This window comes from Temnothorax longispinosus, chromosome 10 (genome assembly GCF_030848805.1).
Source record: "Temnothorax longispinosus isolate EJ_2023e chromosome 10, Tlon_JGU_v1, whole genome shotgun sequence".
Taxonomy (NCBI): Eukaryota; Metazoa; Arthropoda; class Insecta; order Hymenoptera; family Formicidae; genus Temnothorax; species Temnothorax longispinosus.
The window spans coordinates 1,562,289-1,587,733 of NC_092367.1; the positions used below are offsets into that span (position 1 = coordinate 1,562,289).

The following is a 25,445-nucleotide window of genomic DNA, read 5'->3' on the forward strand; positions in this document are numbered from 1 at the left end:
GGGGAATATACACCTAGAAACGAAAAAAAAAAGGTAATTTTCGGGAATTTTTTTCAGGGGAACTATTGGAATTGTCGGGTCGGGGTTTTTTGTAGTTAAAAATACGCACTTTCAAGAATGTTTAAAATTTTTTTTTATTAAAAAATGTTGCAAATTCACGGAGTACTGGAGTCGTCTACGAAGTGCCGTAAAAAAAGACGGTACCTATAGCGGCGCTTCGTCAAAAATCATCTAAAACAAAAAATCAAACAGGAAATGAAAATAGATAGTATATTATCTTTGGCGTGTCGTAGCCGATTTTAAAAATATTGATTTTTTACAAAATGGCGGGCGCTTGAACTCAACGTAGCGATTTCGAAAATGTGTATTTTTAACTACAAAAAACCCCGACCCGACAATTCCAATAGTTCCCCTGAAAAAAATTCCCGAAAATTACCTTTTTTTTTCGTTTCTAGGTGTATATTCCCCCTTTAACGTTTGGATAAACATGACATGTGCATGTGCAATATCATGACAACATGTTGACATGTTGTTATTGGCGACGGACTTTCAAATGGCGAGTGCCACCGCCTGCGCTTCCCGCGCGACCGGCGTGGTAGGGAAACGTCTTCAAACGTCAACGGCGCGGTGACCGCGGGGAGTCGACCTAACCTCGAAAACGCGCCCGTCGCTGGCCCAGGCCGTCGCGCCGACGCCTCTCGCGTATGCCAGTGTGAGGGGAGGAGCCACACCGCTCTCCCTCTCTCAGGTCGCCGACGACGAAGCATGACCGTCTGGGAGAGGCTGCGTAACCCATGCGGCTGGCGCGCGGGCGCCAAGCAGATCTCCGTCGATGCGATGCTGCCGTTACTGGTGGTGCCGATCCTGGCGGTGATCGCCGCCCAGGCCTTCCTCTGCACGGTCCTCGTGTTCCTGGTCACGCCGGTCCTCGTCTACTACCTGCACCACAACTTCCTCAGGTTTCTACTGCGCACCAAGTTCTTCCTCATGTGGACGATCGCGAGCGTGCTGATGATGATGCTGGTGTTCGAGATGTGCGTCGTGCCGCTGCTGGAGATCCTGCCCGAGGAGAATCTCGTGTTCATGATGTGCGTGATCGGGGGCATGTGGTGCGGCTACAAGACCAAGCTCAAGGCGGACGCGACCGTGCAGGAAGGAGGCGCCGTCGGCCCCACGCAGAGCCTCGAGCTCGGCGAGGGCAGCGGCGAGCTATGCGCCACGTGCAGGAGAAGGGCGCCGCCCAAGGCCCACCACTGCCGCTTGTGCCAGACTTGTATTCTCAACCGGGAATATCACTGCAAATGGTATATTGGATTGGCCTTTTTCCTTGACGCTGGATTATGTAATTATCAATCTGTACGATCCGACTTCCAGCGTCTTGTGTTAATCACCTCCTCGCTTTTTTCTTTCAGGCTGGATTGCTGCATAGGTTCCAGCAATTTAAGGTCCTACTTAGGCTGTTTATTCTTTTCCGCGATCGCTTTTATATACGGTTCCAACTTGACTATGACCAGCGTCTGCCATCCGTTTATACTTATCGGGACTGTACTCCTACCGGACGACTGCAGTGACGTGTATCATCAGTTGGAGTACGTATTTACCATGTTTTCTAATTGCGGCTTGATAAACATTGAGAATATCGAAACACACACTGTGCATATAGCTCTTGAAATTATTCCACAAGAGGATGAAAAGTCCAAGTATATCGTGAGCACGAGCGGGAAGGGTGTCGCTGATACCAAGTCTTGATGAAGTAAACTGGAAAGATACAGGGGATCTATAAAGTTTAATAGTCGCGAGATAGTGATAATTGTCAGGTCCGCGAGACGTAGCGTCTATAAATATTGTTGTATCTCTTATTTGCTTTCTGATATATGATAAAAGTTCGACAGATAATGTGTCGCCCAACTGTTCGTTCCGAACGGTTCCGAGCCGATCAATATTGCAATAATGTGTATATTGTTTCAGCATCGCGCTTTGCTTCGTCTCCGCTCTGTACAGCCTCCTCGTGGGTCTGATGCTCTTTTGTTATCTCATTTACCACCTATGGCTGCTCTACAACGGCACGACATCGAACGAGCGACGATTGGATACCAAAAATCAGTACGATTATGGAATGTTGAAGAATGTATCCCGATTGTTCTGCTGCAAAACTTAGAGATGATATTTGTAAACTACTAGGTCACTGAATTTACTTCACACGGTGTATGTATTACGCTGTGTACGAAGGCTGCAATGAAATCAAATTCGACAAACTAGAAAACGGTAAGGCCAAAATATTTGTCATAGCGCTAAGCCGTAATAATAAGTTTCGCTCGAAATGATGAATCTGAGAATGCCAATTACTATCGGCTTAATTGCACCCTGTCTTCATCTACTTAATGTATCCTGATATCTACGATTCATAACTCATGAAAAGTATAATAGATATGTTACTTCCATGGATAATGTTACACTTATGAAATCATGTTCGACATATCACGAGGCATCAAAATTTATTACATTTATCATCCTTAATGTATCATTGCACATAACATTTGTATATTTATTGTAACTGTGATAAAAAGGCCATTGTACGAGAGTAATATAGTAAAGTATAATAATATAATAAATTACATTCAGTACACACGAACATACACGTACACATTCTAAGGTAAATTGAAGTAAAAAGAAATTTAAATACGTATGTACAGTAATGAGACTTGCGTTTTAAGGTCTATCCAGACAAACTTGCATAGCGCATAAGCATAAACATAAGAAAATTGATTGTTCCATATGCATATGCATAAGGAAATAGACCAATCCATCTCTTTACTGCATATGCTTATGCACCTATGCAAGTTTTGTCTGGATCGACCTTTATTCTGCGTAAAAGAATGATGTTACTCTATCTTGCGTGTATTTAGGAATAAGACTACTCTTTACCTCAATCAAATACGAGGCCAACGATTGTCGCAACAGTATTAAATCTAAGTTATTTCTAAATTCGTTAAACTAGTCTTCTAATATTACACCTCTTTGCCTGGGGTCAAAGTCTGGGATTATTTCTTGCACAATTTCCCGCCACTTGTTTCTTACTCGCTTCCTCTCCATGATAGTAGGCAGTACTTCTGGATATCTTTTCCACATATCGAAATACTTATTTTTCAACTTTTCTTCGTAATGGTCTAAAGCTAAACGTTCACGCTTCAGTTGTTCCACTTTATATTGCACAGCTTTTATTTTCAACACTTTAAAGCATTTGTTCTGTAATCTCATGTCGGAGAAGTCTCTAGCCACTTGGTCTTTTCTTTTCTCCTCCTTCACCGCTTCTTTCCACTTCCGCAATGCGTACCGCAATAAATTTTTGTTGTACCACAATGTAGCTAACTCGGATTTGATTTTATTCAGACGTTCCGTCTCCACCTTCCACATCACGAACACTTTTTGAAGTAAGCACCGCTTATAGTAGTCCTCGGCTTTCTTCATATCGTTATTCTTCTTTTCGACGAGCGCGATTATACAACGTCGTAACAAGTATTTGCGATAAAATGCTTCCGCCATGGCATTTAATTTCTTATATCTTTCTACTTCGCGTGCTCGTTGCTGCTCCCGTTCCTCACGCATTCTTTTTGCCTCGCGCAAGGCCTGAGGACGAAAAAAAAATCTTAGATTAAACGTGGGGTATATTTCTAAATGTAGCGTATAAGCGGCATTAGAGGGAATGCAATACTTTATTATGTTATAGAGTAAAGTACAAAGTAAGCGAGTATTGTATGCAGTAATGTAAGCTAGAGTATTACAGTGTAACATTTACTGGAAACGTCCCTCGCAAGAGATAATTTTGTTAGCAAGGTGAAAGCTGTGAGAGCTAAGTGTACTGTACACACTCAATACGATATTAATATACTTTGACCTCTCATATTATCTGACCTCTTGTTGCAATCTTTTCCGCTCTTGCTCCTCCGCCCTCCTGGCAGCCTCTTCTTTCCTCCTCTCGTCCTCCAGTTTCTTCTGACGCTCTTCTTCGCGCAGCTTTATTCTGTTTCTCCTTGCTTCCGCCCGCGCTTCCATCCTCGCCAGAAATTTAGGAGGACTCGGCACCCGTACCGGCGCCATCAGGGATTTGTCCCTGTTAATTAAAAAGGAACGTGTAATTAAGGACCCGCCGAACCGAATTAAGTTTGCGTTAAAAATCCGTGGCGATGTAATTTACTGTAACGCAAAAGGCCGGACTTTGAACAGACTCTCCTCTTTAAAATACTTTTTACTTCGCAAACTGTAGAAAGACTGGCGCGTAAAGCGAGCGGTATAATAAACGGTCTACTTTAATTTGGTTCGCAAGACCAGCTTCCAGCATCTTTATGTTTTACGTCATCGTCGTACGTTATAAAAGAGCTTAGCTGCTCAGAATACACTTGCGTGCAAATAGATACCCATGTCCGATGCAAACGACGTTATATATAAACGTAAAGAGATATTTTATGTGGAATAGAAGGTTTGTGATTCGAGAAAATGCGATTATTATTCTGATTATTGTTCGAATTAAGATTTTCAATGGCGAGTTTATTCAAGAATCTTATTCGAGAATTAGAAATTTATTAACCTGAAGTTATATTCTTTTTCAGATAAAGAATTCATGGTTGAGTTACGTCTTGAAATGAAATAGAACGCTCATAATTACAGGACTACCTGTAGCCTGCTTGTCTCATTAGTTGAATCAAAGTCCTTCTGGTCTGCTGGCCGCAATGGGTCAGGGTCTCCCTGGCCGCGTTCACCGTCTCCTCGCCGGACCTCGTTATCTCTTCCTGCACCTGCTTCAGCTTCAGTTCCTCGATGATCTTGCTCTGCTCGGCCAATTTCATCCTCTGCTTGCGAATGATCTCCTTTTGGGCGTTCAGTCGACACTGTGCCGGCGACTCGACGACGTGGAAGAACGGCCTGGAAGGAGTCTTCTTCTTCGTCTCGGTGTCTTTCGAGTTTGAGGGAGGAGGACCCTTCGACTCCGCTCTTTGACTCGACTTCAACTCTTTCTGCGTCTCGCTGATGGTGTCGATGAGCATCTCGATCTTCCGCGCGTCGGGATTTTCCGCCGCGCGTTCTCGCTGCGCTTTCACCTTCCTCACATGCGTTTTCCATAGGTGAACGTACGCTTTCAGTTTTCTTCGCGACAAGATGCTCTGGATGTGGCTCTCGATTTCGCAGAGACGACGCTTATCCCGCGCGTTCTCTCGCAGAGTCTCGAAATACGATCTCAAGACACGTAATCGTTGCTCTTCCGATTCGCAGCTTGATTTATCCTTGATGGTCACTTTAATGCTACCGAAAGATGTGATTTTGATCCCGTTTGTCGAACATCGCCTGCTGTCTTTCGATTCGGCAGACGAGACTTCCGCAAGTGGCTTTCTGGCCTTCTTTTGAACGGCCGTCGGCTTTTGCTCAATCGTTCTGTTCCTCCTTTTATTAGTGAGAATCCGCTGTAAATTTTCAGACTTGTTAATAAAATTAATTTAGATATTTAAAAACTTACGATATATTCGCAGGCACATTGAAAATATAGTGATTCATCTTTATTGAATGTTTAAATATATTTGTCGCCGAGCTTCACCTTGACTCTGCTGGATGTTCTCCAAAAGTTCTCGTCGTCAGAGCTAGCTATATTCTTTCTGCTGCACAGTCCGCAAAATTTAGGACGGCTCTTTTGCAAGTCTTGCTCGAATTTGCGTAATTCCCTCTCTATGAAAGCCTGTTCTCTTTTCAACTGCAGTTCCCTCGTTTCTTCCTTCGTCAGTAATCTGTGAACGCATTAATAAAATCTATCTTTATATAATACAAAATTAGGTGATCCATTTGCGTAATTGTATTAAGCTTAACAATAAATTAACAATAAAAAAGTAACAATAAAAAAATTGATAATTAAGATAAACGATAAAGTTAAAAGTCTTATTTGCGATAACTTATAAATCGTATAGATACATACCATATTATAAATAAAGTCTGGACTTTATAAATCGTATGTAAAGATCGAGGTATATAGATACATATATTATAAATAAAATCTATATTTGTATAAGTCGTGCGTGTAAAGTTCGAAGGTATACCTTCCAGCTTCCGTCAGGACAGAAGACTTAATCGCTGGAGAACTGGCCAGATCTTCGCGAAATATCCTGTGCCTCGCATCCATAACCAGATTCGGATCCAGAAAGGTCTTCCTTTCGTCCTCCAGCATTCGGCGTTTCTCGGACGGCTGGAAGATTGTTATCTTCATCATGTCGTTCATCAGCTTCCTTGCTTCATCGAACAGCACCATCGCGTCTCGTCAGTCTGAGACCTAAAAACGAATTGTCAATAATTGTTCGATTCGTGTCGCGGACTGCGCCAAGCCCTTGTTTATGCGTGCTTGTTTCTCTGTTGTTAGGGAAAGCTTCAACCCCCCGATCTCACGTGAATGGGGTCCCATCCCCCATTCATGAATTGGACGGTATAAGAAGACGAGGGGAGAAGCGATAATCGGGGAAGAGTGAAATGCAAATATTACGCGGTACATTGATATTCTGCCGCGATAAATAAATACCTCGAATTCTTGTTAATTAATTATTTTAATTAAAAATACAGTAAACGATTATAATATATGTATATATATAGCATTCAACTTGGAATTTTTTAATTAAAATGTTTATATCCATTAAGAGGTAATAAATTTTATACAACGAGAAACATTTTTTTTTTATTTTACCTCGATAAAACAATTTCGAATTTTCCGATTTTTATAGATAGATTTTAATTCCAGTATGTGTTTCAATTACAATGCGCTACGCATCTTTCATATATTTTCTATTAATTTGCTACAAAGAGGAATATTTTTTTATTTTTCTGATGAAAAAATTTCTCATATTTTCACAATTTTATAACAATTGAGACTTATAAAAATAAAAAAAATAAAAAAAATGTATACATTTTCTTTGATTCAGAAATAATTAAAGGATTCTCGGAATATTTCAGTATCCATGTGTATAAAAATTTCTTATAAATTGCACAAATTTTCTCACATTTAATCAGATTTCTACAAAGATGTATTGATGGGAAAAATCTAAAATATTTTATTATTTTCTGAGTTTTTCTGAAAAACGTTCCAATTCGTATAAAAAAAAATCTAAAAAATTCTGAGCATTCTGAGAAACTGGAAATTTTTATAAAAATTTTGATTAAATAATATGAAAAATTCTGAGACATTTTTCCACCAGGGTGATAAAACAACTCTGGATTTTACGAATAAGTTTTCTAGATAAGTTTTACGATTGTGCAAATAAAATCGTAAGATAAATTATCATTGCGCGCGATACGGAAGGGTCTCGCGGATGGACGTTCAAACTTTCCCGCCGTTCCGACGTTAATCAATCGCGATGCGAGATCGGCAATCGTCGACTGTTGACGGGCCAGTGCTGCTGTTCGCAGCAGCAGGTGCATCCACCAAGCGAGAGGTGCATTGAGGTGCATCGACTTCGAAGCCTATATGTCGAGGCTGACGAATTCTTCTCGTGTGAGTTCAAAATAACGGGGGCCCGTCGCGACGAACACCTGTTTCCTGCCTCTCGCGCGATGTCGCGCGCCGCCCGCGCCGTTCCCGCAACACCGAGGGTCGCGCGTCGCGGTTAGAGCGACCTGGCGGTCACCCACATCTGACACGGTCCGTCTATCCCTCGGTACTTTTGTGTGTGCTTCCGCGCGATCGGATGTGACTGTAATACAGGCACAGGAGAGACAAAATCACGGAGTTCGCTGGTGCGATACGTCGACGTAAGATGGATCCAAGGGGCCCTCCTGAGGGGGCCCCTGCCGAGTCCTTCGAGATATCCAGCATCGACAGGGGGGCTGACACCTCGGTGAATTGGCCTACGGATCACCCCTTCGCCTCGTCCCTGTGCGAGCAACCGAAGAAGCTGAACAACAGGCTTCTGTTCCTGACCGTGAGTAACTCTCTTTGACGATCAACGACATGTCAGCACGGTGTACTTACTCATGATACGACCGCTCTGTTCGCTCTGTTGCCAGGTGGAATATGTGGAGGATCAGTCCCGATTGTTCCCCACGTATGAACAGATCTCCTTTTCTCCGAGGGCGGCCTCTCCTCTGTCCGAATTCGAGCATCGAGTCAGCCCGCTGGACCCAAATATGAGCTCTGCTGCTAGATACTCCCCCACGCCGGTCCAACTGCCTTCCTCTCCTTTCCACAACTCCGTTGTCGTGCTCCAAGGCCCGTCCTCGCCCTTGATGTCCCAGCCCGAACCGAATATACGAACGAGCATCAATTATGTGACTCAGCTGGCTCACCCGATCGACACTCAGACCGTACCTCAGACGGATACCACCACAGACTTTGTTGGCAATGGGAACGAGGATGGGCTAGTGTCCAGCGTCAGCAACGAATTGATTTTAATGCAGGGTAAGAAATGATTTTGCTTATCACGAGATAAGGTATAGCGGATAGTCGTGTTAGATGGTTTTTTAAATTGTTTTTGACCATTATATGTCATTTGCAGAAACTGCACCTGAATTGGAATCTTCAGCGACTCCCTTAATGCTAACAGGAATACCGGGCACAGATTTCGCTCTGACTAGGGACTTCTTGGTGATGCAGGATGATCAAATAAACGTTATCAACACGTTTAAAAATCAGAATATAGAGATGGAGGACAACCCTATTACTTTACCATCTATTGCCGAAGACGCAAATAAAGAAAACAACAATCTTGCTTTGTCAGAGTGTGATAAAGAAATTCGACAAATTGCCAAAGAACCACCGTCCACCGAGAAGAAGAAAGTAGTTGAGAAAAAAGATGTAAGGAGATCCAAACGGCATATAACAGATAAAAAAGATTTCTGTAAGTATAATATTTATTTTAAACATTTAATATGTACAAGGTGTATCTGAATGGTCCGTACAAACTTTGGGAATGAGTTCCAGGGACTTGAACAAGCAGAAAATGTCCCATGAACATGGGGTCGGAAACGCTTGCTCTGGAATTACAACGGTTCGAGGTTTTCCTGCATTGGTTGGAGAAATTATCACGTCAAATCGTATGGGAGTTACAAACTGTGTTTATTTATTTCCTCAGTTTTGCCACGGACATAACAGGACAGTACACTTGCTACAGCAAATGCTCGAAATGGCCTCGGCGTTCGATTCCAAGAAAGCCTGCGCACGTGTTTATTTATTTCCTCGCCTAACTTTTTTTTCTGAATTCTTCGCCAGTCAGTGCGACGTGCGCAGGCTTCCTTGGAGTCGAGGTAAATAAACAGTTTGTAACTCCTATGCGATTTGACGTGATAATTTCTCCAGTCATTGCAGGAAAACTTTCAATCGTCGTAACTTTAAGTTTCCGACCCCATGTTCATGGGACATTTTCTGCTTGTTTAGGTCCCTGGAACTTATTCCCAAAGTTTGTACAGACCATTTAGATATACCCTGTATATCTTATTACTTTATATTCAGTTATAGTACTTGATATATTGGATTGGGCATTTTTACAGGGGGCGACGACGAATACGACGGTAATTGTGCCAAAGACGACAGCTCTAATTTGACCGACGTATGCGCAATCGCGGATCAACCTGTGCCATCGCGTGCTGTAGCAACACTGCCAGGATCATATCTTTTGTTAAACAAGCTATCTACTTCGCATGCTGCAGCGAATAGCGTGACCTATGGGGTTTTTGCGAAACGTAATATTCGAAGGCGCACGCAATTCGGACCCATAGAAGGTCTATTGTGCCCTTACGACGGCTCACCTTTCGAGAACGCTTTGCCACTGCTCTATGAAACTGAGACCGGGGAATTCCTGAAAGTGGACGTTTCCAATGAAAGTAAGTAATCATCTATCTATAGCGCTTGTTTCTGGTTTAAGGCATTGAACTTAAATCTCCGTTACATTTTCAGACACTTCGAACTGGATGCGTTTTGTACGGCCCGCGCTGACGTATAAGGAGCAAAACTTGATCATTTGTCAGCAGAAAGATGGAATAGTGTTTTTGACTAATAGAAACATTTCGCCAAAGGAAGAATTAAAGGCAGGTCCTAGCCCAGACTATGCAAGTCGCAGAAATTTGCCGATACTTAAACCAGATGCAAAAGATGAAAAAGGTATAAAGAATTGTAAGTGTAGATATAACATATTATATAGTATAGAAACATTGACCAATTTAAATTAATTCCTTCTTTTCTCTTTAGCGGAAGTGGCGAACCAAATATCTACATGGCCGCGTTTGGATGGCAACTCTTATAATCGACGCATAAAAATGTTTCGCGACAGAAACGTGAAAGAAAAGGAAAATTCGCGACAGAACAAATGCGACAAGGAATGGAAATGTTCCGTGTGCAGCTTGATTTTCAGAAAGCCATCTCTGCTTAACTTGCACGCAGCCGTTCATTCTTCTATCGATATCAAAATTGAAAATCAAAGTCAACTCCAGTCCGCATGCCCGCAGTGTGGATTGGAGTTCCAGAAGCAAAGCGAATTGGTGAATCATGTGTCTCAGCACGGGCGAACGACGTTACCTAAAGCAAAGAGATTAAATCCTTTAGGTTCATACAAGTGTTCAATGTGTTACAAACGTTTCGCTACAAAGATACGATTACAACAGCACTGCTTGGCGCATGGTGCTGAAGACCAAAAACCACTGCCATGCAGTATCTGCTTGAAACGATTTATGAACAACTCCGCGTTGTCCGGTCATCTGAAAACGCATAAAGGTAAATCTATATAACAAATCGGTCAATCAGAGTTAAACAGTACCGTATTACTCTGTGCTATAACAATTCGGATTTGCAGAAAATAAACAGGTTTTCGAGTGCCCAATGTGCAGGCAGCTATTTCGCCAAAGTACGATGCTGAAGGATCACGTTGAGACACATAGAAATCAAGACGGTATATTCAATTGCCCTCACTGCCAGCGAACATTCATCAAATATTCGGTCATTCGCAAACACATTCGGGCACATCACTGCGAGAGGAAGCACAAGTGTCAGCATTGTGCAAAACGTTTCCCGACGGTCGACAAGTTGCGAATGCATTTGCTGAAACACTCTGATCACAGGTACAAGTTTCAATTTTAATTTATCGTGACGATTACGTTAATAAGATATATGCAAATTTTAATTAACTTTTATTTGCGCAGAGAATTTCATTGCGCCAACTGTGGTAAACGGTTCAAGAGAAAGGACAAATTGAAGGAACACATGACTAAAATACACCACTCCCAAACGGTTAATGGAGAACAAATAACACAGAACAATCAAGCGAAAAAATTTGTGCCAAAGGTATGTCAAAATAAAAAGGTGATTAATTATATTAATCAATTATTTTATTAATAGATGGACGTTATTGATTATATTGATTAAACAATTATTTTATTAATAGGTGAACCCGAACGATTACAATCGCTTTATTTACAAATGTCATCAATGCCTGGTGGGTTTCAAACGAAGAGGAATGCTGGTGAATCACCTAGCGAAGCGACATCCCGATGTCGCCCCCGAATCTGTGCCGGAATTGAACTTACCTATCCTGCGACAAACCAGAGACTACTATTGCCAATATTGCGACAAGGTATCATAAGATAAATTTCCATTTCAAGGTAGAAATAAAATTATCGTATTTTTTCACACATCACATATTTTTTAAGGTCTATAAGAGTAGCAGTAAGCGTAAAGCGCATATTATGAAGAACCATCCTGGCGCGGCCTTGCCGCCTAGCAATCGGCAAAAGGAGTCTGAATTTTCAGGACTGCCGAATCCAAGCTTCAGTCAGACAGTGGGCAGCATCACGACTAGTCCTCAAGGTTGTCAGTGGTGCCATAAACAATACGCCAGCAAGGTAAATTTTATATAAGGCTCGATTACATTAATCACACCGATTGACAATCGACGAAAGTTAATGAATCTATTTTATTCAAGGCCAAGCTCTTGCAACATCAACGCAAGAAGCACGCACACCTGATGGAGCCGGCGGATCAAATACCGCGATCCCGGAACCGGCCGCCGCAAAATCAAAATCAACCACCCGCGCTGAACGATAACAACTTTGTGATATCCGATTATATACAAGGATGCGACGGGGATTTCCTGAAGCAGAAAATAATCAAAATAACTAACGACGTTGATCTGATAGGCAACGGAGGTTTGGAGACGATCGGTCAGCAGTTTGTGCGTATGCGCGACATACGTTGAGGAAAAGCGCGACATCCTCGACACGGAGGATGAGCGTCGCCAATTTATCGAGATATGAATCTCGCGACCTTTGTACGCAGTCGAGATAGGCTGTGTTTTTTTGCTGCCGTTACCAAATCGTGGCGACGTCGCCTGGACGGAGCGGCGAAGCGTGTCGCCCGAGAATATTTGGGAATATTACGCGGCTTTGTCAGCGTCAGTGCGAAACACTGGGCGCTGTTTTGTTGGTTGTACACGTTGGTCGATCGACAATGACGACGGTTACCGATGATAATTAGTGGCTTTGGCGGATTTGTTGGAAACGGAGCACGCAGTTTTAAGAATACTTTGACCGAGCCTCGAAACGAAAAAAAGAGAGAGACGCCTAAAAACGTTGACTGAAAACCAACGAGGCTCGAATCTACTCTGCGACGGAGAACATTGTAGTCTCGTACAATTGTTGAGATCTTTTCTTGAAGTATTAAGAATACCGTAAAGAGAAAAAGGAAAAAAAAGGTAGAACAAGTCCTGGTACTATCGGCACGCCATTTGCGCTAGGCCTGGTAGTTTTACTTTTAAAATCCGATGTCATTCGAGTGTGAAGTAGATGGACGAAATTTAAGCGACGAAGTTTAAAGCGATGTTAAAAAAAAAGTACCGGCTTAAGTCTGGTGGCGGACGGGTCCGCTGCGTCTTAGATCAGCGTGACTTCTTCCGTACAACGGTGATTGGACGAGTAATGTTAAAGATGCATTATTCGCAACGTATTTGGCTTCACTTAACGGCGAGCGATTGTCTGTAGATTACGTGAAAGCTTGCAATCTCTGCAAAGAATCGTCCATTTCACTTTTGCTCTTTCTCTATTTCTCTCTCTCTCTCGTAATTCCAAGATCTCGTAAACGCTTGCGTCCACGTTCTCATTTTAGAGTAATATACAAGTAACATGCGTTCTTAGATCTTCAACGGAACATACTGTTTTCACGTAATCGTTTCGTAATCGCTGGTCTCATCCAGGTATGAGTCTAGTCGTCACAGCCGAGAGCTCGTTTGAATCGTCAGCTCGAGATGTCCGATTTAAACCGACCGTACGGTACCGTAGTTACGTAGCCAAGGGAACTTTCGCCCTCGCAATTTTACGAACAGCAGGAGCAACAAGTACGTGTATTTTAAGCTGTGTATTCCGCGTTCACTCACACGTAAGCACACGTACACCAAGAGTTTCCGCAAAGATTGTCCAAAGATTGTGTATTCCGCAGCGGTGTCTGAATTCGGATAATTGTGTCCTCTCGTAAAACCCTATCCGGTTGGTGTGTAAGTAAAAAAAAACCCGCACGAACGATTTTCACACTCAGAGAAATTCACCGACGAAACGACGACGTTGAATTTATTTTACACGCGGTATTATACACGAGATACATTGTCGCAATTACGAAGACAGGAGATTGCATGTTTGTCGATGTCCGTTGAGTACATGGAGGACTGTACTGTAAACATGACTTAAATAAAGTTATTCGATGAGCGATACGACGAGCATGGTATCATTTATTACATAGACATATAAAGGAACAAACGTTTAGACGAATATTTATATCTAATTTCTATATTATTAATTTTTAGGCATTAGCACAGAAAGGATAGTCAATGACAGCAAATTTGCTTTAAAAATTAGCAGATGTCAAGGCGATACAGAGGGGTGTGCTATCATTCTTATATATATATATATTTTTTGTAGCCTCTATTTTGTCATAACTCTTCTATCTGTTTATCGTGCTTTTACTTTCGAACTTTTCGCTGGCGATCGCGAGCGGGCCCACCGCTCCGGGCTTCAACACCTGGTGATTCGGCGTGACGGCGAGCGATCCTCCACCCCTTTGCTTCTGCGCGGCGTCGTACAACTGCTTCTGCATCACAGCGAGGGAGACTTTATTCGCGGACAGGAAATCCTTCATGGAGATCATCTCGCCCGACATCCTACGAGGCGTATCCGAGTTGTCCTCCGCCCTGATCGAGTCCCTGCCGACGAGCCTGGTTGGCCTCCTCTTCGAATAGTATACAGTCGACACGGAGGACTGCCTCCTCGGTAAATACGGCGCCGCCACGTCCTGATTACCGTATTGCAACTTGTGTATCACATAATTCAGGCCTTGCTTTATCACGATCGACGTGACGTTCAGCAGGGAGTATATGCAGCAACATCCCACCACGAGGAAGACGAAGTTCGTGAATCTATACCTGCATGATCAATAATAAAAACTATATTTATTTGTATTTTCAAAGTTTTAACGTAAAAAGACATTGGTATTTTTGCGTTAAAGAAAAGTTGATGTCATATTCGGAAAGAGTCTGGTCATTCAAAATTTAATTTGTGGAGTTTCAACTATGCGCCTCAGATAAATTATACGAGTTTGATCTCGTTGGGACGACAAGGCAATCTTCGCAATCTTACCAATGTACGTAAGGGTAGCTCGGCTTTTGCGTGCTAACAAAATCGCCAAAGCCGATAGTGGTGAAGCTAACGAAGGCAAAGTACAGCGCGTCGAAGTAATCCCAGCCCTCCAGCGGCGCGTAAAGTGCAGCGGCACAACAGGCGACGATGCAGGAGGTGACGGATAGGTAGAGCATGACCCAGTACACGCTCGGTTTCCATTGGTCCAGGTCCACATGATCGTCGTCGTCAAGGATGTCCGGCAGAAACGATCTCTGGGTACTCGACGACTTGGAGATCCGTCGAGATGTCAACGTAGTCCTGCGGAGACGTCTTTTCAGTCGGCGTACGTGCCAGCTGCGCAAGATCCACGCCAGGAGAGTAATGATCCTCTCCAGAAAGAGATTGAAGAACAAGATGCCACCTAAATCATCACTTAACGTTAGGATCAAATAGTTTTCGCTAAATGGTATTTAGGTTTTTTATTTCATCAGATTCATGAAGTCTTCTTTTCTACTTTTAAGACCCAATTATTTTTAATAATTGTTACTTATTGCGATTTCTTAAACATGAATATGACGTAAGATACTTTGTCGTTTTTAAATGTAGATTTTTTTTTTGTTATTACCGGAACAACCGAAGAAACCATAAAGAACGACAGCCGCTTTCCCCGCCGTTGTCTGGGGCGCGGTGCTTCCGTACCCTGCAAAATAACTTCAGTATCACGCTTTCTTTCATTTCAGAGGCATATTACACGGCGACGTATATGCATATATATAAAGATCGGCGACCAAAGGACAGTCAGCCGTGTGGATAAGTGCGAGACTAGGTCGCGGGATATTAGCATTCCGGAATTCACCGGGACATTCTCGTGCCGGCCGACGACCCTTACCCTCTTACTTAACGTCCATTACGACCAAGTTTTGCGGAGGAATGCGATCGTCTCGGCAAAACTTTTGTCTATCGCGTATAAATACTTGTATGCCGCGAAGTCATTTTTATTCGCACGAGAAATAAGGAAGAGAGAAAGAGAGCAAGAAGAAACCAAGTTATTCAAAGTACGATATCGCTTTTATGATTTGTACTATATAAATGAGATAATTTGTTCTCCAGATAATAGAAGCTGTATATTAATAACAATAAATTAAGGAAAAACGCTATTTTCAGGACTGGATCTTGGTATAGTCTAATAATATTCATGTGAATTTTATGTATATTTCTTCGCCAGTCCTGATCGTAAAATGACGTTTTTTCCCTAATTGATTATATATCATATCGATCCTGTTTTATTTATTTATTGTTAATAGTAATAATTATAACGAAAAAACTTTGTTTTCACAGATATTAAGAGTCTCGAGTGCGGAATCGGCAGGATCGTCCCCCTGAAAGTTGATTTTTTTTTTTCATAACGTCGCAAGAATAAGAAACCGAAAGAGCGCGAGGAGGCGCGCGTAAAGCACGCGACATAAATCCCACTGACCCCGTTATTCGTCACCACGACGTGGACACGGATGACTAGTAACCGGTATTATTGCGCTACGTAGCTTACCGATCGTAGAAACTATGGTGCCGACGAAGTGAAAGCTACCGGAAAAGTCCCAGCGGCGTCTCTTGTTAATGATGCCGGTAGCGGAAGCGTTGCCGTAGGCGTACAGCAGCTCGTGCAACCTCTGCACGGCCAGGGGGCTGCCTCGCAGGTGATGCCTCCGAAACGCGTGATAGACCCGCCAGAATTCCGTGGCCTGTACGTGCACCCCCCCAAAAATATCAATTATTAGATGTAACAAATCATTTATTTTAAATACGCTTCAATCCTGACTTGCAGATCTCGCGATGATACATCGATCACGTTACAAAAATACATGTATGTACAATTCATTGATTTGTTTGGCATGAATTAATGATTAGTTGAACGAGGCCCTCGTTGCCCAATTCTTATCTATTTATAGTACTTCACACGAAGATCACTGTAACGTCTGTTAATTTTGAATAAGGGTCATATTTTTCTTGTGAGAATTGTAACAGAAAAGAGTAATTTTTTATTTATACGTCCCGCGGACACACTTTTTGTACCTGTCGTATCTCGAGATCGCTCTCTAGCCTTTGGAAGAGAGCCGCGCCTGCGAGCATGTACGCTGCCAGGACAACGGCAAGGAGGATGATCCTGGCGTTGTCCTCCGCGAGGCCTCCGCACAAGCACATCACCGGCGACTCTCATCTTTCCGACAGCCGGCTGCTGCACGCGATCCCCACCGCGCTTTTCGTCCGGAGCGGCGCAAGCTCAGCGGCCGGAGAAGAATTCGCGAAGATATACAAGGACGTGGGAGAGGATCAATTTGAAGAACACCTCCCTCTTTAACACACACAGACAGATAAGACTTGTGATAAGACTGATCAGAAGATATTGCTAGCCAATTCAATTTTTCCCCTCCCGAAAGTAAACATTAATTTTGTCATGTTATTAATTTTGCCCTCTTTGGTGGAAATTACTCAAGATTTTAATTTTCGAATGCTTTTAAGTTTACGCGTGAGGTATCCTATAAGCAACGAGGAGATAAAATTGATCGGCGCTGGATTGGAAAATATCCTAATTGCCTCGCATTGACGCGACGATGCCGGACGACGACGTACAGGCAGAGCCGAGATGTATATGTAGGGCAATCCAACGCCCGCACTATTGAGAGCAAATCTTTTGATGAGATAAAAATAGAAATACAAACAACTTGCTTGCGTATTCAACGCGTGAATTCCGCCGAGGGGATGTCTTTTCGTGAAAAAGCGGCTCTGAGTAAACGCGGCGGATAATTAACCGGCGAATGCGAAAAAGACGAATGCTAAATTGCGACCTTACGCGCTATGGATATCTTCAATCGTGCCAATTAAAAAGTGAATCGGATATTTTGGGAACCCTGTAAGTCTAATTTTGGAAACTTTGTTATAATTAAAACGCTGGAAAAAAATGAAAGCTACTCGTTTGTAAAATAATTTATATTACATCTCAAATTTTTAAAAAACTTTTGACGAAGAAGGGAAAGGAAAAGGGCGAGACCAACTGAGATAAATCGTAGACTATCGTATAATAAAAATACTTTGTTAATAAACAATCTGTAAAAGCTACATTTACATAAATAGATACTATCGGTATTCTCATGCTGAGATTATTGTACAATCGTATAAAAATCTACATAAAATATCGTTTACATTATTCGCTATACTATCTTCATGTCACGAACGTTAGAATTTATTGCTTCATATTAACAGTACTAAAAAATTGACAAATACTTCTCCCGGCACGATCGTTAATGCCTCGCTTGCGGACCTTCCTCTAATTTCCGCCAGACGACCTGGAAAGCAAAGACGATTAATCATACGTATATCGTAACGTAACGAACACATATCGCTCATCTCACGCGGAAGATTTTTTTTCGAGTGAGTTCTACGGTATCAATCACACAGGATAATCGTATTTCAAAAAAGATTCCTATTCTACTTGAAAGATATTTTGTCGCGAGAATCGCATGTTAATCGACGAACGTTTTACTTACATTGCACATCTCTCTAACTAACGCCTTTTCACCGTCGTGACCTTCTTCTCTCTCCAGCTGTTCCCTGACCTCCAGTACCTGAAGAGCGCGCACTACGGCTTCCGGCCGGCTTCCCAAGTGAGTATTGTCGTTCGGGCTCGCAGGACTGTCCCAAACTTCACCCGATGGTAGCACGTCCCAGCCTTGCGCGCGAGCCTGGAGAACACTCTTGTCTTCCTCCAACTGCTTCACCCGTTGCTCCAAGCTCCTCACGTACTGCATCGTTTGGTCTGCAAGAAATTTGCGATTGAATCACTCCGACATTCAAGAAAAGATCATTAAAATAGATCAACTGTAGCCTGCGTACTTCCGCATATAATAATTATGAGTATTTCACTTGATGACCGTAAGCACTTTCAATTTTCCTAGTATTCATCACGTATGCCATACTAATGTTATATATATGTAAACACAAGCATAGTGGCTTCTTTAGAAAAGCTTTCATTTTCTACGAATTATGATTGTTACGTCTTCTTCTACATCCGAGCACATTTCTTTCCGCGTTAAATAATGTTTGCGCTCATTGACTTAACACAAGACGAGGGAGAGAAAGAGGTCTGCATTTTTTTTTACTAGATTTTACCGTTAAATGTGGAAGTATGCCTCGGCCTCGGCGGCGCGGTTTCCTCGGCGTTCGTACTCGAGCTCGACCCGTCGCCGTCGTCCCTTTGACCACCGCCGCGTTCCTCATCGAGATACAGGCACAACTCTTTGAGTTCTAGATTATCCTTAATTAATTCCTGCTGCTTATTGTCCAGTTGACGTAGCTTATTCTGGTAGGCCGAGACCTCCTGTCGCATAACGCTCACTGTGTATCGGCCGAACCTCTGCCACTCCCTCGCCAGCTTGCGACCCTTTTGTCGATCGTCGTCTAAAAAGCAGCAGAGATCGCGCAGTTCCTGGTTATCGTCGTTCAATCTTTGGTTGGCTTCCTTCAGCAACCGCAGCTCATTCAACTGGAAAGTAGATAGTTTTGTCAAGTCGCGCTCATCCCATATTTCTTAAAGTCACAGGCTCTTTTGAAATTTCATGTTATTGTTATGCACAATGCAAGTGAATGGATCTATACAGATTCAGATATATAAAAACTGTTGAAAATTATTTCATTTTTTTTTTGTTCATCGATTGCAAATTGTATAAAACTTTATAGATGTCACAATCATATAAATAATTATTTGAATACATTTCCTATACTGATGTACCTGATCTTATATATGTATATAGGTTGTATATATATATATATTTTTTTTTACAGATGATACCGACATATCTTCCATTCAGCTGAATATCTATTGTATCATTAATTCGCGTGCGCCTCCTCCCCCCGCCCTCCGTATTGAGAGAAATAACGGAGTCATTGATCTCCGCGTATATTCGCGCCGCGGTACACGTCGATTGCCGAAAAGAAACCTTTCACCTATTCATCACGCGTGTGCGAGCGACGCACGTGACCAATTTCCGACCGAGTACTTTTGGTAAAATCAGCACTTTGCTGGCCAGAGGAAACTGATTGTCCGTACGATCGCTTGCGGTTTATCTCGCGTATATGCGTGACCGCTTGAAATTACGACGGTCGGTTCAATCTGTGTATATGACCTACAAGAGCCTCTCTCTCAAAAACTTCCGTGTGGCGTGCTAAAGATTTCAAGGACAGCAAACTGCATCCTACACATCTCCGAGATATAACGAAATATTATTTATCGTAACGTCTTATTGATATAACGAATTATATGAATTATATCATGACACCAAAAAAACACAACATTATTTTCTCGTTCCACTCGCAAGGTATCTATAAATAAACCCAATGATTGGGAATGGAAGTGGATATATTGCCAAGCGAAACCGTTATGCAAAAACGATAATAAACGAGGTCCTTAAAGAAAAATAAAAAGAGTGAAACATATGAATAATTATTTAGGTTGCGTTCCACATTTTTTTATCGCATTCTAAGTGTAATTATTCCAAGCTTTTAATTCAGTCTTATAAAGATATAAAAACAGAACAAATTGTAAAAGTTAATAATAATTCTGAAAGAGTTAATAATTCTGAATAATAGTTCTAAAAGTTCTGAAATTCTCCTAGTTCCTACGAATTTGCATTTATACAACTTTCAATATGTAATTTACACCGTAGATAATTACAGCAGATAATCACAATAGAAAACTTTTTCAAATTACACTTCTGAATTATTGAGCTCCAAGCCTGTGATCGTCAACGATTTTGAGAGTCATGCTAATTTCTCGGTTAATTATATTACAGAGAACCAGAGAATCCAAGGGAGGGCTCACCAAGTTCTGTATCTGGCGATTCTGCTCGGCGGCGAGCCTAGCGATGTCACTCTCGGTCTTTCGCACGAACTTGAGCATCTCCACGGGACCGAGTCGCAGAAATTCGTCGTCGCTGATCCTCTGTCTGACCGGCGCGCCCTGGCTGTTGCCCACCGGCGGATACTGGCTGCTAGGTGGCAAGTACGGGCCCTGGCCGAGCTTAGGTTGTTGGAGGTAAGTCGACGGCTGCGGCTGCTGTTGGCCTTTGGACGCTGCCGCCGACGCGGCAGCGATCAGCGAGTTACCCGGTTGGGGATGATGACGATGCTCTATCCTCGGCGAGTACTTGCTCTGCGCATCCTTCGACGGTGGCTGTTGCTGCTGCTGCTGCGATTGATGCTGTTGCTGCTGCTGTTGCTGCTGATGTTGATGATGCTGCGAGGACGGCGGGGGCGGCGGCAACGTGCGCGGCTGTGCGCCTATCTGGTGATGGCTCAAGGCCGCGCCCGGACCTTGATTATTGCCGGCTTGAGCCGAGCTCGGTGCCGACGTAGCTCCGTTGGCGAAATGAAGATGGTTCTTCAAGATGCCACTGGTAGGCTGCGGCGGGGGCTGATAACGCGGCGGCAGTTGGTCCACTGGTTTGATCACGTGCGGAGGATGATGTTGTTGCTGCTGCTGCTGCTGCTGTTGCTGCTGATAATGCTGCGGCTGCGGCGGCTGCTGCTGCTGCGGCTGGGACTTACTCTTATTGGACATCGCGGCTAATTTAGCTCCAGGCTGCGCCGTGTCCCATTTCAGATAGTCCGCCGCGGCCTCCTCGCGCCGGTTTGACCCGCCGAAATCTGGGTCAGCGCGCGATCTCTCACGAGTAGCAGCGGCGACGGCAGCGGGCCCGGTCCGCGCGACCGGCCCCGCGCGATACATACGTCGTTCCCTCCACCGGCACCCGGGCCTCGCCTTATCGCCGTAGGGGGCCTTACTCGCGCGGGCCTCACTCTTTCGACGACCGATTTCTGCGTTCTCCTTCTTCTTCCTCCTCTTTTTTAGCTTTTTTTTTACGTCTCCTCTTCGCCTTCTCCTCGCACTCGTCTTCTTTCGCGCGCTTCTCGGTCCGAGTGCACCTGCCAGCGGCGCCTCACTGTTACGTATTGCGAAAGAATCTCGTCTAGCGAGAATCACATTACTTGTTATGATTCCCTTCTGGTCCGTTTCTTCGGCATTAGTTAGCTAATCTCAGCTTTCTATCCGTTGCCGACCGTGGCTCAGGAGAAGACGGAGCGGCGATTAACCGGGGTAACTTTACCCAACGATTAACCGGAGATGAAGAAATCGGAAGCTAGCTGTTTTTGCGAAGTTACCGTGGCACGATTAGGCCACCGTCATCCACGTCTGAATTCTCCAAGGAATGGTACCAATGGACGACAGGTCTTTCACCGTTCACAATGCACCTTGAAAGAACATCGTAAATTGAATCGTAAATCATATTATCATTCCGGAGTCAAATGGATCATTATATAAATTGAAAGCTTTTATCGTCTTGGAGTATTCGCCACTCGTCGAACGGTCGGATATGATTCAGAGAGTGAGTACGTTCCCTCCTGGATGCTGTTCACTTTCAAGACTGCTGTCAGACCGCAATGCTCGACCCGCACACGCGTCAGCGTCGTCGGTCTCGCAACAGTCGCACAATCGTGGCCTTCGCGTTCAACTCAAGCCGCAATGCTGCTCACAATCGACATACCAGTCTCCTCGTATCACTAATCCCCGCGGTAACACCGCGGTCCCCTCTCATCAGCGGTCACGCGTCTCCCGTCTCTCTGCGGCTTGGGTGCCCTTCGCTTCAAGTGGGTACGTAAGCGAGACACGGATACGTCGTGTCAATTCTCCTCTCACAGCATTCACACGTTACCCCTCTCTTTCTCTCTTTTCAGTATACTACATGCCCGAGCGAACGAGGTGTAAGAATCACGCCAATTCGCGCGTTTTCTCATCAAGAGGATCACGTCCTGCGCCTCTCTCCTTTTTCGCGCACGAAGCGAAGACACGGTCAATTGTCGCTCTATTAGCAGCGTCTCCACCTTCGCCTCGGACACTGTCGGATGCCAACGAAACGCAAGTTCAATACCAGTTCTTTTTTATCAGCATTCGTGCGTCACACCTTCCTTCACGTGTCTCTCACCTCTTGCCTCGCAGAGACGGAGCAAACACGCCGCCTTGCCCAAGCGCCGCCTTGCCACCTCGGCATTCAGAGACGCGGATCCGTTCGCTTACTCCTGGGACCGGAGCGACTCATACCCGCGTGGCTGTCATCTCGTCCTGATCAGGCGGCGCAAAAGAGAGCCGCGTCGACGAAGGAAAACCCGCTACGCCGTTGCCGTCGTCTCACCTGGCTTTCGCCCCCTGTCCCCCTTCGTCCCTGCGCGCACCCAGGTCTACGATCTCGCAGGAGACGCGCATTCCGCGCCGTCACCCGATCACGTCGCCGCCGAGCTGCGCGTTGAGTTGCACCGAGGCACGAACGCGGGGCCCCCGTCTACTCGCGAGAGCGACTTACCGGTCGCCGCGGGACGACCGCCGTGTCCGCACTCCGCGCTGGCAATGCCCTGACTCGCTCGCTCGACGGCCGCCGCGCGCCGGGTCCCCGTTTTTCTCGCCGGCGGGCCGCATTTCACGGGATGCCCAGTGCCGTGCCCACCCGGCCGGGCACGCGTTTACGTGCGCGTTAACGACGTCCTTATTTCTTAACGACGTTGTGTTTCTATGTGGAACCTCCTTGCGCTCCGTATTCCTTCATACAATCGTCATTATTATTATCATCATCGAGGGTTCCTTTTTTTATTTTGATGTATATGACAAAACTTGGGTCATAATACGGGGTCTTCTAATTACAACGTCGGCCAGCGCAATGATCTCCCCTCAGTAGCTGATGATCGCACTATTTGGAGTTCGTTATTGAATTTTGCTCTTTACGAATCTAATGATATCAGTCAAATCGTGTTGACTTTTGTCGACCCCTACGCGGGCCCCGACTTGCACGAGCCGCGTTTGGAATCACGTACTAACAATATGGCGGCCACTCGCGGGACTTGAAGTGATTGCTGACGACGCCGGGCCCCCGTGAGGCCCCGGCGCGGGAACCGCGCCGCAATCTCGCGATTGGCTCGCGAAGGGATGAGAGCGTGAGCTTCAACTCCTAAGTCGTGGGAGGAACCTGAGATCTTCACATAGGGCCCAACGCGGCTCGTTGGGGCCCAACAGCGAAATCGAGAAGATAACGACAGTCGCGAATTCGAAGTACGGATCGATATGACGAGCTATCGTTTCCATTATTTCTTCTTTTATTTATATTTACTATACTTATACATTAAAATTTACTTTATTATATTTAATAGAATTATACTTATATGTATTTACTAAAATGCACGTCTCGAAGAGAATATACAAGTTAAAAAAAAGATGCAAAAATATCTCGCGAAGCTAATTGTCATAATATAAACTTTTCGAAATCGGAAATCGGAGATCCAGTCAGATTTCATAATTGCGACAAAAATACTCTTGCTGCTTTCTCGAAATCGTCGACAGATTAAATTCTGAATTTTTTCCGGTATCTTTAACGCGCGAATCTCAGCATTCTCAGAGAAAATCCCGACCCTTCATGGAGTTTCTCGTGGGACTTTCCGGCCGCTTGACTTTTCAGCGGAAAACGAGTAGACCCAACGAGGTAGCGTTAGCATCTTTACGATCGGCAAGCGGAAGGCACGGCGTAATTTCCGCGTAATTTTCATCGACGCATCGCGCGTGTCGGCGGAAAAAGGCCTTCCCTCGCGCCAGTTACCAGCAATCTCTGCAGTTACGCAGAATTCGGCAGCTCGACAATGCGACGGGTACAAAATTGGGGATCAAGGATTCCCTATATCATTTCCTGAGACGAAAATTGTACGACCTTGGGAGTTTCTAAAATTTCTAAAAATTTCTTTCTCGTTACTCGCATCCAAGCTTAAAACACACGCATTTTCTCTCTCTCTCTCTCTCTCTCCCCTCTTCTCTTCTTTTCCTTCTTCATTTTTCTTCCTTCCTTATAAATCATCGACGTCTGTCGATCTTGCGGACTGTACTGCACGGCAGGTGTTACTCCTTCACGCTCGTTCCTCGGCAGAGAGGTAATCTTCGAAAATATTCTACCTGCTCTGGCATATATATATACGTATATGTATATGTATACAGATACACATCGGGTATGTGCACCTGCATTCCAGTGCCGTTCGCGTTTCGCGCCGGGCGTCTGGCGGGCGAAGGGACCGGGTAAAATTTCAAAAGCGACCCTTTAAATCCGGTTCCGTCAATGCGACGGAATGCCGGAAAAAACGAGTCGAGAAATCCGGCTGTGACGTGGCGTTCTATTGTATCATCATAGAAAAGCCCTTGCCAATATATAAATATAGCAGACAACGGGCCCGTCCATCGGCCTTTTGAGTCATGATTGAGAGAAATTGGAATTGTTAACTTTTGTAGCGGAAAAAACGTGAAAAATTTAAAGCAGGAACATCTAAATTTATATTTTATTCCATATATACACAGAAAAAAAATGTCAACACTGAATACTTGTATACATATATACGCAAGAATATATGTATAATTAATAGTCTTATAAGAACTTCAACTTTTTATTTTTCAACTTTTTTTCTTGATTGAATTATATAAATGACTTCATTCAAGCAAGTTTTTTTCGTGTTGATTACAGTATAATCTCATTTCAAGATTTATATATTCTTGTGTATCAAGTGTATCAGTGTTGATTTGACACTTCTTTTTTTCCTGTGTAGTTACGCAACCGAAACCGATACAAATTTTACATTTTAATCTTCCATTTTTATTTCGACCTATAATTTTCATTTTTAAATATCGACCGAACATTAATCAACCGCTAACTTCATCGAAATGTAATCTCACTAATTAAAAATTGTAAATTTTTAAATTT

At 43.8% G+C, this 25,445-nt stretch overlaps 5 protein-coding genes across 6 annotated transcripts; 2 read left to right on the top strand and 3 right to left on the bottom strand.

The window, feature by feature from the left end:
• The first annotated feature begins 630 nt into the window (after nucleotides 1-630).
• Nucleotides 631-3,911, top strand: Gabpi (zinc finger DHHC-type palmitoyltransferase GABPI). Its single transcript, XM_071790967.1, has 3 exons — nucleotides 631-1,304; nucleotides 1,413-1,589; nucleotides 1,969-3,911. Exons 1-3 carry the CDS (start codon nucleotides 766-768, stop codon nucleotides 2,156-2,158), a joined length of 906 nt encoding a protein of 301 aa, XP_071647068.1. The 5' UTR covers nucleotides 631-765; the 3' UTR covers nucleotides 2,159-3,911.
• On the bottom strand, nucleotides 2,995-6,379 carry LOC139820593 (uncharacterized). Its single transcript, XM_071790968.1, has 5 exons — nucleotides 6,081-6,379; nucleotides 5,588-5,774; nucleotides 4,672-5,456; nucleotides 3,913-4,111; nucleotides 2,995-3,627 (listed from the first exon to the last, which is right to left on the bottom strand). Exons 1-5 carry the CDS (start codon nucleotides 6,287-6,289, stop codon nucleotides 2,995-2,997), a joined length of 2,013 nt encoding a protein of 670 aa, XP_071647069.1. The 5' UTR covers nucleotides 6,290-6,379.
• A 1,048-nt stretch (nucleotides 6,380-7,427) lies between these two features.
• On the top strand, nucleotides 7,428-13,709 carry LOC139820333 (PR domain zinc finger protein 10). Of its 2 annotated transcripts, none has more exons than XM_071790508.1 (11): nucleotides 7,428-7,946; nucleotides 8,032-8,422; nucleotides 8,520-8,861; nucleotides 9,511-9,843; nucleotides 9,917-10,120; nucleotides 10,208-10,729; nucleotides 10,809-11,073; nucleotides 11,155-11,296; nucleotides 11,397-11,585; nucleotides 11,662-11,853; nucleotides 11,934-13,709. In XM_071790508.1, exons 1-11 carry the CDS (start codon nucleotides 7,782-7,784, stop codon nucleotides 12,204-12,206), a joined length of 3,018 nt encoding a protein of 1,005 aa, XP_071646609.1. In that variant the 5' UTR covers nucleotides 7,428-7,781; the 3' UTR covers nucleotides 12,207-13,709. The 2 variants fall into 2 exon arrangements, with proteins under 2 accessions (XP_071646609.1, XP_071646608.1); XM_071790507.1 differs by having other exon boundaries at nucleotides 7,429-7,946; nucleotides 9,917-10,132.
• A 105-nt stretch (nucleotides 13,710-13,814) lies between these two features.
• LOC139820343 (potassium channel subfamily K member 13-like) lies at nucleotides 13,815-17,138 on the bottom strand. Its single transcript, XM_071790527.1, has 5 exons — nucleotides 16,684-17,138; nucleotides 16,160-16,352; nucleotides 15,239-15,313; nucleotides 14,632-15,034; nucleotides 13,815-14,417 (listed from the first exon to the last, which is right to left on the bottom strand). The coding sequence occupies exons 1-5, from the start codon at nucleotides 16,810-16,812 to the stop codon at nucleotides 13,940-13,942; spliced, it is 1,278 nt and encodes a 425-aa protein (XP_071646628.1). The 5' UTR covers nucleotides 16,813-17,138; the 3' UTR covers nucleotides 13,815-13,939.
• A 547-nt stretch (nucleotides 17,139-17,685) lies between these two features.
• Ccdc85 (coiled-coil domain-containing protein 85) lies at nucleotides 17,686-23,848 on the bottom strand. The gene is made up of 4 exons (XM_071790521.1): nucleotides 20,486-23,848; nucleotides 18,778-19,150; nucleotides 18,156-18,424; nucleotides 17,686-17,954 (listed from the first exon to the last, which is right to left on the bottom strand). The coding sequence occupies exons 1-4, from the start codon at nucleotides 21,389-21,391 to the stop codon at nucleotides 17,910-17,912; spliced, it is 1,593 nt and encodes a 530-aa protein (XP_071646622.1). The 5' UTR covers nucleotides 21,392-23,848; the 3' UTR covers nucleotides 17,686-17,909.
• Between the last annotated feature and the right edge of the window lie 1,597 nt (nucleotides 23,849-25,445).